The sequence below is a fragment of the Pagrus major genome, chromosome 6, assembly GCF_040436345.1.
Source record: "Pagrus major chromosome 6, Pma_NU_1.0".
NCBI lineage: Eukaryota > Metazoa > Chordata > Actinopteri > Spariformes > Sparidae > Pagrus > Pagrus major.
In genome coordinates, this window is record NC_133220.1 from 36,585,085 (window position 1) to 36,601,845 (window position 16,761).

The 16,761-nt window shown below is 39.8% G+C and overlaps 1 protein-coding gene across 4 annotated transcripts; it reads left to right on the forward strand.

Annotated features, from left to right (window-relative positions):
- The first annotated feature begins 806 nt into the window (after positions 1–806).
- LOC140997486 (uncharacterized) lies at positions 807–16,275 on the forward strand. Of its 4 annotated transcripts, none has more exons than XM_073467409.1 (19): positions 807–894; positions 5,429–5,499; positions 5,579–5,641; positions 5,798–5,857; positions 5,959–5,985; positions 6,691–6,798; positions 6,893–6,958; positions 7,052–7,111; positions 8,273–8,311; positions 8,452–8,463; positions 8,549–8,602; positions 8,692–8,739; positions 10,860–10,919; positions 11,235–11,282; positions 11,749–11,781; positions 11,889–12,058; positions 12,715–12,779; positions 12,911–13,011; positions 15,879–16,275. In XM_073467409.1, the coding sequence occupies exons 2-19, from the start codon at positions 5,439–5,441 to the stop codon at positions 15,995–15,997; spliced, it is 1,194 nt and encodes a 397-aa protein (XP_073323510.1). In that variant the 5' UTR covers positions 807–894; positions 5,429–5,438; the 3' UTR covers positions 15,998–16,275. The 4 variants fall into 4 exon arrangements, with proteins under 4 accessions (XP_073323510.1, XP_073323512.1, XP_073323513.1 ...); XM_073467411.1 differs by having other exon boundaries at positions 15,882–16,275; XM_073467410.1 differs by lacking the exon at positions 807–894 and adding an exon at positions 4,315–4,598.
- Positions 16,276–16,761: the final 486 nt, after the last annotated feature.

Genomic DNA, 16,761 nt, shown 5'->3' on the forward strand with positions numbered 1-16,761 from the left:
AGATTTAGACTTGATTTAGACGTCTAAATCAAGACCTCATATCAACGTCTATTTTTAGACCAAATCTAGACGATTGAATTATAATGAATACTGACCAAAGAAAACAACTGTAAATTGTATAAATGATGGCCAAATGCTGGATTAATACATTTTTAACAGTCATTGATCAAAGTGCAGTGTAGTTTAGATTTAGACTTGATTTAGACGTCTAAATCAAGACCTCATATCAACGTCTATTTTTAGACCAAATCTAGACGATTGAATTAAATACATTAAATAATGAATACCGACCAAAGAAATAACTGCAAGTTGCACAATGGTGTCCAAATATTGTACTAAAATCATCTGAATGACCATTGATCAATATACAGTGAAGTTTAGATTTAGCCTTGATTTAGACATTTAATCAGCATCTAGATTTAGACCAGGTTTAAACTATTAAGTTATCTTTATTTTTTAATGTTGTTTATGTTATGTTTACATCTTATGCTTTCTTTTTTAAGCATATGCCAACCATGTTTAGAAATATTTAGATATCACTATTAACCTATAGGCCTAATTAAGGCAGTTTGCAATAAAGTTTATTGAGCATTAATGCAAATAATTCCTTTGAAAAAAGAATTATTGGTGAACAGTAAAATAAAATGGCAATTTGCACTAAAGGTGATCGGGGACAGTTATGCAGATACTGTCAGCAGATCCCTCTATGATCCCTCCCCTCCCCACTAGGAGGCAGCAACACGCTGGAAGTTGTCTTGTGGACCGGAAATCAGTTTCGGGAAGATCAAAAACGACTTCAGGCCGTCTATGCTTTTGGGCACCGGCTTCTTTTTACAGTCTGTGGGCACCGGTCGAGAGCAGAGAGTGTGTGAAAAGAAGAAGAGCTTCCCATAGGTGAGTGGTCAAGGTAACGTTATTGAAATGCTGCTTTTTCCTGCAATGTTTGTTCATTTAATTGTCATCAATCCGTTTTAAAAATGCCGACGATATATTTGATATGCTAGCTATGGCTTGCCTGCCCTGCTAGCTCGCTAGCTATGGCTTACCTGCTAGTACAAGCATATCATTGGCATTTTCTTTCCAAAACATGATACATTTCTGAACCGTTTGTGATAGAGACGAGCAGTAAACTGCATTTGAATCGCGGGATTTCCCGCTTTCCCAGGGTCCTTTATTATTGTTGATATAAGATAAATGTTGACAAAACCTTTGTACAACTTTTCAAAATAAAAAAAAAAAAAGAAAATTCTGGTTGACTAGGGAGATTTTCAACATAACACTTTTTTTATGGGCGATTTTTGTTCGTTTGTGAAATATGGCATGCTCAGCCAAAAGTAAGGTTTAAATGAGACTTTACACAGTAGCACATACAATGGCAGATTTTCTTGAGTCATATGATGCATAATACTTACTACCTGAAAATATAAACCAAAAATTGATTAAAATATAGCTAGCAGCAATCTTTCCAGGTGTATTTTAGGTCCATGTAAGTTTTAAGGGTTAAGTTGCCATGTAATGCCACATGACCTTAGTTGTTTGCTTTTTTCAATCATTTGGATTTTTTTTTTTAAAGTTTATGATTCCAGGAGTAGCCTACATTTCAAAAGCAATTGTTTTTTTTTCTAATCATTTATGCTGTGTGCATGTACTTAAACACGTTACCCTTTTAAAAAAAAATGTATGTAGCCTAATACATTATGGCTTGTAAAGCAGCTGTTTAAGCTACTACAATTTTTTTGAGATGTATTGTACATAATTTTATATATCCTAGTGTCTATAGTGTTTATTGTCTCAGTGTCTAACATGTTTTGATGTTATTACGGTACATTGAAATACAACTTACTCATAGATTTTCATTGTGGATGTAGTATTAAAAAAGCATGACCATTGTGTTGATTTGTTAGTTAATTCAGTGTTTATCTGCTACTGGTTTACAAATCACTGAATGGTTTAGGTCCAGAATACATGAATGACATGTTAGTAGAGTATAAACCCAGTAGAGCTCTGAGATCTAGGTCAGATAGTGGAGCTCAGAGTTCAGACCAGACATGGTGAAGCAGCATTTAGCTGTTATGCTGCTCACAACTACCAGCAGAACTGAGATCAGCCCCAACTGTAAGCACCTTTAAATCCAGGTTAAAAACATTTCTCTTTTCACATGCTTTTAGCTGAGCTCCTTTTAAGAATTTTTAACTTCATCTATTTTATTTTACTTTTATTTGCTCTTGCTTTTAACTCTGCTTTTAATGTGTGTTTGTTTTTATTCTGTTTTATGCTTCTCTTTTCTTTTTTTTCTTAAAAATGTTCTGTCTTTATGTAAAGCACATTAAGTTGCCTTGGTATGAAATGTGCTATAAATAAAGATGCCTTGCCTTGCTTTGCCAACTTTTTAACTTCAAGGTCTCCCCTCCCCTTAACCGTGACACACACACACACACACACACACACACACACACACACACGCATGTATTCATTGTTAATTTTGTGTTGTATCAATGGAGTGTAACTAAAATAGATGTGCCTGAGTTGTATCTCAAGCATTTTGTTATATTTGATTTTTTTTCTGGTATTTTCATTCCAGCAAAATTACGATGGCCTCCAATTATTTAAAGGATTGGAGGAAAAAACGTACTAGAACTGGAGCTTTTCTACAGAATTTTGACAGTGATGAAGATTTGCCACAGGAGAACATTGACCCACAGGACTTGGGCTGCACACAGGAGGAAGCTAGTGCAAGTCACGATTTGGTGGACATGGACACACAGGAGGAGAGTGGTACAAGTCTGGATTCTGGTGACACACTGGAGGAGGGTGGTTCATATCAATCTGGCCTGCATCTAGATGAGACAATGGTTGATGAGCCTTATAGACGGGAGGACTATGGATACAAAGATTATCCCGATACAAGTGACGAAGAAACGGAGCTTGTTGATGTTGAAGAAGAAGAAGGACAAACAAGTCTAAGAGAAGATTTGGCATCTTGGGCCACGGAAACAAAGCAGACACACAGCAGTGTAAATAAAATGATAGCCATACTCCGCAAACATGGCCACAATTTGCCAAAAGATGCCCGCACCCTTCTACAGACTCCACGTTATGTAGACAGCATTAAGAAGTGTGATGGTGACTACATTTATTATGGACTGGAGTCAGGTATCCGTAAATTCCTTGAGCAACATCCTACTTTCACCGGAGCTGTCATGTTGGACATGAATATCGATGGTGTTCCCCTGTTCAAATCAAGTAACAAACAGTTTTGGCCAATTTTGGCCAAATTTCACACCTCTGACCCTTTTATTGTTGCTCTGTTTTGTGGGCATAAGAAACCAGAACCAGTAGAGGAGTACCTAAAGGATTTCCTAGAGGAGTTGGTAGACCTTCAAGAAAAGGGTATTGATCATCAAGGGATGCAGTTCCAGGTCAAGATCAACTCCTTCATCTGTGACTCTCCCGCAAGAGCTTTTGTAAAGTGCATCAAAGGTCACAATGCGTATCAGGCATGTGAACGCTGCAACGCTTCAGCCATTCGTGTGGACAGCAGGATGGTCTACACTGACCACGCTACACAAGAAAACAGAACAGATGAAAAATTCAGCAAGGTTGAATACAGAGTCCACCAGAAAAAAGCTTCGCCCCTCATCACGGCTGGAGTTGGGTGTGTCAGCCAATTTGTGCTGGACTACATGCATGTGGTTTGCCTTGGTGTAGTAAAGAGGCTGCTGATTTTTCTGATTCAAGGTCCTGCTCAGTGCAAACTGCCGAAAAGTTCAAGAGACGAACTATCCACCCGATTATTGGCCCTCAGAGGAGAAATGCCGTCAGAATTTGCCAGGCAACCAAGGTCTGTTGTGGATTTGGATCGGTGGAAAGCCACAGAATTCCGCCAGTTTCTTCTCTACACGGGTCCAGTTGTGCTGAAAGACATACTGTCAGATGACCAGTATCAACACTTCTTATGTCTGACAGTTGGTATGTCTATCCTGCTTGACTCAGATCTGGAGAAGAGAGAAGCATATCTGGAGTACTCCAGAAATCTACTGAAGTACTTTGTAGAGAACTCTGCAGATTTTTATGGAACCACCTTTTGTGTCTACAACATCCACAGCTTGTTGCACCTGCATGAAGACGTGATGGGTTTCAAATGCTCCTTGAACGACATTTCAGCATTCCCCTTTGAGAACCATTTGCAGTTTATAAAAAGAATGGTTCGAAATGGGCAAAATCCAATTGCACAGGTCACCAAAAGAATTGCAGAACTGGAGCAAGCAAAGCAAAGCAATAAATCATCTCTCAAGGGGTACTATGTCTCAACTAAAAATCGAGACAGTTGCTTCATCCTTGAAGAAGAGATCGCGTTTGTGAGGGAGAAGAGGGGTGATGGCAAGCTGGTGGCTGATGTCATTACACTGGATGATGCTAAGGATCTTTTTGAGAAACCATGCCAGTCCAAGATCATAAACATTGCATACGTGGACGGACAAATGGATCAAGCACATCGACGACTGCTTGATAAAAAAGAATTGTTAAGGAAGGCAGTTTGCCTTTCACATTCAGAGGGATTTGCCATCTTTCCTCTTCTACACAGCATGGAATAAATGGTGGGTTTGCAAGAGAGGCCATCAGGAATTGCACTCTAGTGGGCCAATGTCTATCAGGCCCATTGTTTATTAATGTGTTTTTTTTCTTTATAGTGCAATGCAGGTGATAAACAATACAAGTGTAAAAGTGTGTAAGACAGGGGTGAAAAACAATCATATATAGCAACACACGACAAGACAATACGCAGTGATAACTATTATAACCAATCAAATGAAATAACAAAAAAGACCAATAAACGAAAAATAAAATAAAATTACACAATTGAAATAACAAAGACAATGTTTTTGTTTAGGATACGCGTTGTGTGTGTAAGTGTGTGTGCATGCGTGTGTGTGATGAGCATAAGTATGTTGGACTTCTGAGGTAGATATGGCAAAAAGGGGGGGGGGGGGGGGGGGGGGGGGGGGGGGGGGGGGGGGGGGGGGGGGGCAGGACAGCAGAACAATAGTAAATAAATAATTAAATTTAAAAAAAAAAATTGAAATGTGTTTGATGGTCACTGCTCTTATGTTTACTTTTATTGTTTTTTAGTATATTTTTAGTTTTAGTATATTTTTTTTCATTTTTGCCTTTATTGGATAGTATAGCTGACAGACAGGAAATGAGGAGGCAGAGAGAGGGGGAATGATATGCAGTAAACGGCGCCCGATGCGGGATTGGAACGGGGGCCGACTGCAGTGAGGACTACGCCTCTGTACATGGGGCGCCTGCTTTAACCACTACGCCACACGACGCCCCTCTTATGTTTACTTTTGTACTCAATTTTAATATTTCTACAGATAGAAGATTGTTAATGAATGAACAGAAATTAATTATATTCTTTTTGCAGAAGTTAAAACATGTCTATGAGGAAGACGACCCGGATCATCAAAAAAAAAAAGTACCCTGACTGCGTACAAGGTAATCAGGTAATCAAGTAATCATTATGACTACTAATTTCAATAATTTTTAAATGTATGTACATTTCATTGACTTCTAGGTCCAGTTTATCCTTCACCCCCCAAAAAATACCAAAAGGGGTCGAGTACAGCACCCTTAAAAGGTAAATAGAAATACACATTAAAAAAAAAACTGAATTTTTTTTGAAAAAAAAGAGGATGACCAGCTATTTTAGTATTGATAGAAATTAAACATGACGTAATTATGACTACTCATTTCATTTAAAAAAAAAATCTATGTACATGTCATCGGTTTATAGGTCGAAATAATCCTTCACCTCCAAAAAAGCGCCAAAAGGGGAATACAGCGGTCTCAAAAGGTAAATTGAAATACACATATAAAGAGTTTGAATTCATGTATACATATGTGTAAAGATTAATATGAATTTAATGTTATATGTGTGGACATGTTTTTTTTAAGGTCCTGTTCCACAACAACCAAGCACAGGTAATTAATAATGCTAATGTGCTTTTGTGTGTCTAACTAAACTACAACAATCGATTAATCGTGAATGTATGTTTATCAGTGTATACTTGAGCAATTATTACGACATGTTTAGAGTAACGTTACTAAGGTTAGGTTACTACTAATACTTGTATGTTGCTTAACATGCAAATAATATAATAAGCTTTGGCATAAAAATCTGATTTGTGGAGACTGCAGAAGAAGACCAGCTGCACTGAAAGAAACAGATAAGTTTTATGATAAGTCAGCACTGCTTTATAGCTCTGATGACGATGAACTCAGCGTCTCCTGCAGGAAGAAAAACTGGTGTATTCTGAACCTTTAACTTAGATTTGTTGTTAGAAAAGTGTAATTTCAATCATAATGCATAATATTCAGTTGTCATGTGCAAATACTAAACACAGTGATTATTATTTTATTTCAACATTATCTAACTTAGTCCTTTATTTACATGTCCAAATGTTATTGGCCATCAGTACTTGTTTGTAATTAAGAAACGGCTGTAACCTATTAATTGTGATTTTATCTGTTACAAACATAAGAGTTTGAACTTGAGCAAATATGTCTGACTGTAACTGTCCATAAAGACATATGTCCCTCACCTTTTCAGACGTCAAAGTTGAATATGGTATATGACTAAATCATTATTTGCATTACTTGAAACAATTGTTATATTTTTTGGCCCAGACAACCCCTACTCAATGGACCTCTTCGCGCGCGAGAAAGCAGAGAGCTCCATTGACCTACCAGAGAGCTGTAGTGACCTACCAGAGAGCTCTATGGAAATGTCAAAATGTAAGACTAGTGCAAATTGTCCACTTGTGTGAAGTGAAATCAATGTCTTTTTTTTTTTAAATTGTGAACATTTATTTTCCCATTTCCTCATTAGCTTGGAATCCGCCAGCTGATGATGTCAATGATGATGATGACGACGACGACATCACACGTCTATCATGTGAGTTTGTAATCTTGTCCGTTCTATTTGTAGTCTTTCTCTTTTTTGTGTTAAACTAAATTTATTTAATATATAATAATAATTATCCCCCAGCTGTATCAACGCCCACCCTGAAAACAGTTTTAACAGCGCCAAAGTATACATCCACACCAGGTACAAATACTATGTTCATTGATTTCAAAATATTCCCCTTAAGCCCAATTGGTGATTAGTTAACATTAGGGCTGGGTATCAATCAAAAAATTTCGATACCGATACCTTCACTAAGATACCGGTTCCTGAACGATATTTTTTTTCGATACCAATTTTATAATATCAATTCTTAAAAAAATGAAAATTATATTACATTACGGTACAAATCCTGAGTTGTATTTTTCTATCCCAACCAACAGCTTTTCTAAGACTCAACAGGTAGATCACCCTGGCATGTGTTTCAACTTCATTGTAGTCACTTTTATTTAGAATAATTTTTTTTTGAAACATTAAGGTTTTTAAATAGGCTAAGGGTTTCTGATTTGTTGAGGAAAAATGCAAAAAGTGTTACAACTGTCTCTGGTCTCCCCTAAACATTGCTGTCAGGTGGGCTTATTATTTTTTTTAAAGAAACGGCGACTATGTGATGGCTGCCAGCCGTGTTGTGATTCTCCAGAACACACAGAGATGTCCAGTCCGCCCCCGTGTGCAGCTACACTTGCACTTCAGCATTTAGCGAGGAGAGGCAACGCTGCTCCGACATCTGCTCCCTCTGTATGTGCGCGTTGCGGAGCCGCGCATACAGAAGCGACAGAAAGAGGCAGGAGGGGCTGATAACATGAAATAGCTGAGAACAGAATCTATATGTGCATGTCACGGAGCCGCACAGAGAGGCAGCCTCTCGGGAATTACGTCAATCGTAACAAAATGCCAGAGCATTCTGTGCAAAGCGGCAGTCAATTTAAGCACATGAAAAACAACGAAAACCTGACATTTTCATGAATTTCTAAAATTAAAAATTAAAAAACGGACGCCCTGGGCTGGACGTAAAAAGTTGACATGTGTGGGTAAAAGAGGACGTTCACCCTGCATGCTGCAACCACCTAATGTTGCAGCCGATCACCGACAGCATAATCAGATCTTGATCACGTGATTAACCTCCGGGTAACGCTACTTGGCACCGAAAGACGAGGCATGTTTTGATACTCTAAGCACTTCGGTCAGTGCCACAAAAGAACCGAAGTTCGATACCCAGCTCTAGTTAACATACATGTAAATCACAGCCTGTCTTAAGTATTCATGTCTACAAACAAAGTTTGATATTTTTGTTTCCCTCCTTAGGTCACCAAAACACGTCAGTGTGCAGCAGGAGAAGACGAAGTACACAAGTTTTTTGTTAACCTGCCTATACAGCATATCAAACTAACTAATGTGACCAATATTGCTAGTGTAACATTTCCATGCGTTTTCTCTCCCTGCACGTAATCAATGGCACACACCACCACCTGTCAACGTGACAGGCGGGACACAAGGTATTTGTTAAGTATAGTAATGTTCACAATGGTGACACTGTAAGTGAGTAAAAATATTAATTTCAATATCCCCTGACCCCGACAGTGAATACTAGCGGCAACACACCTCGTGTCCACACTGCAGCCAGGACTCCTGAAGGTATACAGTAATTCAGTGTAGTGTTGGTTTGCTGTGGTATGGGTTGTAAGTTATGTGATTTATGCCGTTTTCTCCCCCCCTACACACAGGATGCGATACACGCAGTCCCATCTGTACTCCTGTCAGGACCCCACAGGGTAAGTACTAAATAGTAGGGGTGGGAATCTTTGGGTGTGTCACGATTCGATTCCGATTCTTAGAGTCACGATGCGATTAAAAATCGATTCTCGATTCAAAACGATTCTCAATTTTTTTGGTGCAATTTTTTGTTTGCTTTTTGAACACCAGACCATATGAAAAAGTTGAATGATGATGATATCTACAGACTATTATCAGGAGCCACATTTCCCCCCCAAAAAATGCACGATACATGTTGCAGATTTATTCAGAAGCATATTGGAACCATATAACCATATATTGGAACTAAACTACTACATCTTTGAGGTGGGCAATATGGGCAAAAAAATCTTCATCATTTTCCCCCCCCAATTATCTGATAATAATCTGATGATATCCTTTAAAATGTCATTTTTTAAAAACTTTTTTATTAAAAAAAAAAAAACATGTTGTAAAACTCTACTTGCTAAGCAGGACATCTCTACACAGTTTTTCTGAACATTCTTAATATTATTAAGTGCTTCATACATGTTCTGCAAAACATGCACACAGTAGTGCAGGGTGGTTTTCCCTGGGTTTTTTTGAGACCAAGGTTGCACATCCTGACAGCTGAGATTATTACTCCAGGTATTGTCCCTCCTCGATTAAAGTAGAAGTAAGCGATCCGGTCGTTTTGGCTAATGCTGCGTTCCAGGCAGGCTTTTGAAATCGTAAATTACAGCTTGAAGTCACAACTTACGACTTTGTAGCGTTCCAGGCAACCCACTCATGTTTTTCCGACCTGTTTTACCTGTGAAAGTCACTATAACGGCCACTCGTAACTTCTGACCCGTGAACTCGTACCAGTACGTCTTTTTTTACAGTCTATGTACCAGATCGAACTGGTACGACTTCACAGGTCGGTAAAATACGAGTTGCCTTGAACGCACCATAACAGTCCTCGTCCCTCCGTCACCACATTCACGGCGCATCCCTTGGCTGCACACACAGCCCTGCATGCCGTTCTCTCTCCTCATTGGATAAAAACTGTAGGATACGATAAATGTTTTCTCCTCGGCTCAGAGCAGAGCAGAGGGACTGACAGACCCGTGTTTCGGTCCAAACACTCTAAGTGATTGCTGTCGGAAGATACAACTATTTAAGACTTATATTAACACAAATATATCACTTACTTCTGCTTTAAATATGAAAGGAGGCTGGAAAACACGACGTGTAGTTCTGTCCTGAAATGTATGTTTCTCTTCTATAATACACATTCTACATCTCGGAGGCGACGTCTTTCCACACACAGCTTCCCTTTGGGACAGAGCTCCGTGTGAAACAGTAGAGACACAGCCCGAGGGAAACGGGACACAACGGGAGAAGCAGGTCCGAGCTGTGCGCCGGGGAGCCACACTGTTCAGCGTCAACCCAAAACAATGTGCAGAGCACAGTTGTGGCTCCACGGCGCACAGCTCGGACCTGCTTCTCCCGTTGTGTCCCGGTTCCCCCTCGGGCTGTGTCTCTCCTGCTGTTTCACACGGAGCTCTGTATGATGACACGCGGCCGCATTGAAAGTAATGGGTCATATTTCCTCCGTGCCAGATGATGTTGTGTTAAAGTTGCCGCCGAGACTGTTTGTATGAGATCACGTGACCGTCACGTGACTAAATCCTCGCCACTGATTGGCTTTTCAGGCATTAATCCGGCGAGCGATTATGAATCGATTTAGAATCGTAGAGGATAAGAATCGCGATTCTTACATGAATCGATTTTTTCTCCCACCCCTACTAAGTAGTGATCACAATGGTGACTGTCTTCCTGTCTTACATTATTGGACAAACAGATTAATCCAGGTGCGTCTGAGTAGTCACAATGGTCAGACACACCTGGATGAATCAGTTTGCCCAATTATGTGAGACGGGAAATAAAGGAGCAGCATTAAGTTCAGGAAGTAGTGGAGCTGTGCATAGAGCCCATTGCCTTTTCTACCACACAAGGTAATATTTGTACAGCAGTGATCACAATGGTGATTCAGAAATGTGTAATTTTTCATCAACAACAAATATTTGCACTCCAGTTTGGAGAATATTTTTTTCCATTTTATATCGGAGATCTGAATCCAATAGGTGTGATATAAATAATGGCATTGTTTTTGCAGATGTCAGCGGCCGGCTTTCCAAAATAGCTAAGGCTATCATTGCTGGAAAGACATCAAACAGTAAGTGAAGATGACAAAGTTGAGAGATTTTCAGATGGAATGACAAAGATGTAATTAAGACATGTAATTTCATTTTTTTACCCAATAGTGACCCGTGGCTCAAGTGTGAGCTCAAAAAGCTGGACACCTACAAGTAGATTTTTATTTGCTGTAACGATGATGTGGATGATGAATGTGCTATTTACTTGTTTTACGCTCAACAGGGCAAGACAAAGCACTTAACAAGATAAAAATGTATTGTGTAATGAGTTAAACAATGATAGCCGGTGACTTGTTAAATAAGATGAGTATGTTTTTTTTCCCCTCGCCCAACAGAGACTCCTAGAAGAGCATCTGTCCCTAAAAATGTCCAGACTCCAAAAGGTACAGATTGACTATAGAATTAATCTTGATTTATAGAAGTAATCACAACTGCCTTGTGTTATCTTTGCATACTGATGTTTTACAAATTGTTTGAATATACTTACTGTATGTTTGCTTATTTTAAGCCCCTGTCAATTAAGAGCATATGTGAAATGCATAGATTGCAATTGCAATCTTGAATAGTGATGTTGCATTTATGACATGTAATTGCCTTGACTTTCACTCTCAGGCAATCGGAGCGAAAGTCAAAGGCCAATTTTATTTATAGAAAGAACTATTTCAAAATTTTATAAAAAGAAATGTTACTTATTGATATGTACAACAACCAAATTAAAGGATAACATATCACAAAGGACATGCAGAATACCACATACTTTTTCAAACAAGGCAAAGTTTATTGTAATCGCAAAATAGTTAACTTAAAACTTTCAGCTAACATTTATTGTTTCATTCTTTTATTTAACAGCTAGGAAGAGGGTGTACCCCATGACGGAAAAAAGTAAGAATGGAATTATTATTTAAATGGATTAAACTAATGTAATATAGAATGGTCATTTCTGTATTAATTAAAGATGTGATTATGTTATTTTCATTTCTGTTTTTATGAGTTTCAGATGGTTGTTGTGGAGACCCTAATGGAGATCCTTGAGGAGTTGAAGGCCCTCAACTCAAATGAAAGTGAGCCTGAAACTGGAAGGTTGCCCATGAAAGATATGGAGACTTTCGAATTGATGTCGAAGGAGATTGAAGGAAACGCAGATATACGAAAGTCAATGGTAAATCACAATATTAAAGCTTTAAAGGTGTACAGAAAGAAAATAGATTTTGAGCCCACTGTGGGTCTTAACATTAGAGTAATAACTCATCTATCAGACGATGCAGCCCAGACTTTGTGCAAAATTCTATTTTCGAGTAAATCAGGGGTGAAAGTGGGGTAGGTTTTTTTCGCATTGGATAATGCAGGTGCACGGATTATACGTCACGTTGCTCACGATTCATCAGTCACTGATATTGGATCTGTCATCCGTCAATCAAACGTCTGAGACACGCACACCGAGCTCTGTCTCAGTCAGCCCCAATCACTGAATATCCCGCCTGCTCGATAACGAACAATCAAATTTGTTTTCCTTACTCGGGTAAACTTGTGCGGCAACTCGTGGAAACTCGGCGAAAAACGGCCATTTCTGTACAGCTTTAAATCATTGTTTCTCAAATTTTTGGTGTTAGGGTCTCACCTTACTCTGACAGCTTACAAATGGAACCAAATGGAACCAGCAGTGTGTATTTGATTTCATAAACTCCCAGTTACAGACTTGTAAGGGTCACATTTTCCTTACCTAAAGGAACAGAGTCCCTGAATTCAACTTTGAAAAGCGTTTTCTTAAGTAATTCCATGTTTTTCACAATGTTGATAATTTTTAATATCATACAGATTGCAAAGCTGTCCCATATCGGAGGGAAAGATATAAAGACCTGCACAAACAAAATCATGGACAGGTATGATTACACATAGAAGTTTAATATCTGTAGAACAGACAACATAATAGTGGGTGGTCACAATGTGGTAGTGTCATACAAGTTATATAAGTTTACTGTTAACAATTGTCTACATTTTTTATCTGTTGCAGACTCTTCATGAACACCATCATGACTCGGTTCAATATGCTTGGAGGTGGGAAACAAAAGAAGAGGGCCTTCACGCAGACGGCCTTCTACTCTGTGGTCACAGGTAAATAGAAAAACTGTCTGCTAGTTATTTGGAAATTGCTTCATGTTAAAAATGTGTGACTGACATGATATTAACAAACAACAATTTGTCTGGACTGTACTAGGTAAACTCTGTAATACTGACAATTATGAAACTTAAAGCAGAAGTAAGTGGTCCGGTCGTTTTGGCTAATGCTGCGTTCCAGGCAGGCTTTTGAAATCGTAAATTACAGCTTCAAGTCACGACTTACGACTTTGTAGCGTTCCAGGCAACCCACTCGTGTTTTTCCGACCTGTTTTACCAGTGAAAGTCACTATAACGGCCACTCGTAACTTCCGACCCGTGAACTCGTACCAGATCAAACTGGTACGACTTCACAGGTCGGAAAAACACGAGTTACGAGTTGCCTTGAAAGCACCATAACAGTCCTCGTCCCTACGTCACCACATTCATGGCGTCCCTTGGCTGCACACACAGCCCTGCATGCCGTTCTCTCTCCTCATTGGATAAAAACTGTAGGATACGATAAATGTTTTCTCCTCGGCTCAGAGCAGAGCAGAGTGACTGAGAGACCCGTGTTTCAGACCAAACACTCTATGTAAGTGATTGCTGTCGGAAGATATAACTATTTAAGACTTATATTAACACAAATATATCGCTTACTTCTGCTTTAATTGGTGTTGTTTCATGAAAGGGAACCATAATACAGTTATAGTCAGGCTTTATTTATTAATTTATCTTTACAGACTTACTGCGCAGTGCAGGTTTTGTCCAGCGCAGTGCAGCACGCGCTTGGTTTGCAGTTTGGTAGACAGAGGTGTGCAGAGATGGGTGTGGCGGCGCAGCAGGGGGAGGAGTCACATTCAGCTTGGCGCAGTGACAGTTTCGTGCCAAAGAGCAGCACCGACGGTGCGCTGAATGCTTGCCAACTAAAACCAGGTCTACTCTCGGCGCAAGGCAGTGCAGTGGTAGTTTGGCTGACAGGCGCAGAGTGCACACGTCACCAAGACCTCACAGGCAGGTTTCCACAGGTTCAGGCACATTTTAATGCAATAAAAAATCACAACAGCCACTATTCAATGCAATGATCTTAATCAGCACATACATCTATATCTATATAGATTGTCCCGTCACATCTGATGTCAGATCAAAGGCGGTTGGCATGTGTAATGGAACTCAACCTGCCTGATTTAACACAGAGTAAAACGTGATGCAAAATAACAAGTTAACATCTCTCTCAGCCAACCACAAACAGCATCAGAGAGTGAATATATATTCGGCATTGCTCATCTCCGGAAAAAAAGAGAGAGAGAAAGAGACGCTCTGCGATGCGTCCTTTACGCACAGCTGCTTCTGGTTTCATCCCCATTACTATTTTTTTTATGTTGATGTGATCTGTGCACAGGGGTTACAGGGGTTTAAAGGAGCATTATCGCAAATACAGCAGTAATGGCATAAAATAAGAAGAAGAATAATAAGCTGAAATATGCAAAAGATGGGTCGGGGGGAGCTGTAAATAAATTTACAAAGAAAATAGAAAACGGTATAGTGTCCGTGGGGCAAATGCAGAATTTGTCTTTGTTATGATCCAAGCCGGCCCGGCGCTTGCTGCGTTTAATTGCACTCGGAACGCGGAAAACCAAACTCCGAATCGGAAAAATGCAACAGTAAATAGTAATGTAGCAGTGTCAGGCTGCTTACAGTCACTGAATCGCTCGGTAGAACACTTCTCTCCACGCCCCTGTGTCTTTCTTCAGCTGTCCTCTCAGCGTTATTAACGTGTTGACACATCCGGGCATCACTGTCTCCCACTCCGTAGTTTTGGAAAACAGAGAGGCTGCTCCTCTCCAGACATGTGTATGCGTCTGTGTGTGAGTTACTACGGTTATGGCGGCGCTCCCGTCCCCCAGATATTTCTGCAGTTGGATTTACATGATCTGGTCTGAGACATGAAACTCATGGACTGAGGTCTGCACGTACTCCGTGCATTTGTAGGAGGAAGTTGTAGCTGTTGTGGTTGTGCGCGACGTAGAGCTGCCGTGCCGACTAGGGAGTTTTTTTTCCTTTCCCCAATCGCATGGTGAGGGAGGGGGGGGGGGGGGTGCATATTTTTTCTCCTCATGTCCTACACTAGAGAACTTGTTCTTCTTATCACCAAACGAGGCTGCTCTCTCTCTGACAACTGATTGCACTTGTTTATATCTGATATGCTCCGCCACTGGCTCCATCTAGTGGCCGTGGATTTGCGTTAATGCTCCTTTAAATGTAGGATACTAGCGTCTTTATTAGTGGGAAAAGGGTGTGTTTTTTGTTGGTTTATTTTTTCACACATGGTCAACGCAGGGCAAATCTGATTAACAATAACCTCCTCCCAGACTACTTCTGCTCAGTCCGTGGAGGTCTGTACATGTTGCCATGTATTTGGCCACTGTGAGCCTGGACCTCCCGGACCAAAACATCAGTTTCCTCCTGTTTGGCTGTCTGGCATCACTGTCTCCCTCGTCCATGTCGAAATGACAAAATTGCAGTGCGCATCACTCGCGGCGCATTTAAAGGTGAGGAGAGGAGCTCATTTGATTGGTGAAGAACGGGCTTGCACCCTCTCCTTTGCCATTTGCGCCGGTAGGAGTAGAGGGACGGGAGGAGTGCCTGTACCGAGCTGCACCGTGCACCGAACTTGTAAAGTGCCCCCCGTTGGCGCGACTGCGCCTGGTTTATGAAACTAGAGCCCCAAGTCTCAAATGGGTGGTGACCAATGCCCATTGAGTCAAGTCCTTTGAAACCATGTATACCTTTTGTTATTGGATAGTATCTCTGTGACATCAGGTAAAACAATAGGCAACCACACCTGCAATTTCTCTTCATTTATTTTATTGCTTTGTTTGCAGAAGCTGTACGAAAATCCTTCAAGGATGCCACCGATGACCGCATTGCCTCAGCAATGGGGCTACATTTCAAGCAGGCCCCAGCTCGCAGCGGTGGAGGGGGCTACAAGCCATCGGTGTAGTTGTTGTTTGTCTTTTTGTTCACAGTTGAAGGGTGTTCTTTTAAAATTTATAATGTTTTTAACCCTCCTGTTCTGTTCTGACTCTGAAATTGACCCAATCTGTTCACTTCCTCCATCCTTGGTTCTTTCCTTCCTTCCTTCCTTCCTTCCTTCCTTCCTTCATTCCTTCCCTTCATCCTTACTACTTCTTCCTTCTTCTTGATCCACTTGTTCCCTCCCTCCATGTTTTGTATTTTCTATTTTGTAAAAGAATTAAAAATATTTATATTGCACTTTCATATGTTTGTGATGGTTGGAATTTGTTTTATAAATGTAGGTTGATTGAGATTACAGTAGGATAGTTTGGTTAATGTTCCCATCAAGAGATATATTTATATCCAGTGGTAAAATAAGCATGACATTAGTGTTACTGAAACCTATTTAAAAGACCAAAAAAACACATGTGAATAGATTGTCATAACATACTGCAACTACATCAAGGTAAGGATCACAGGTTAAATTTGGTCATGATGCATTTTTGACAACTTTAATGTCCTTTTTAATATAGGGTTCTTGTTAATAATTTGATAGATTGTAATTACATTACTTAAATATCTAGATTTATTATAATATCCATATAATATGTTTAATTGACGGCTAGATTTTGTAATGGGGTTTAAATATGGTATAAAAGTAAACGTCTTAAATTAGTCGTCTATAAATAGACGTTCATTAGCAGTTATTTAAACGTCTAAGGTGAGACGAGTCGTATACATTTGGTATAA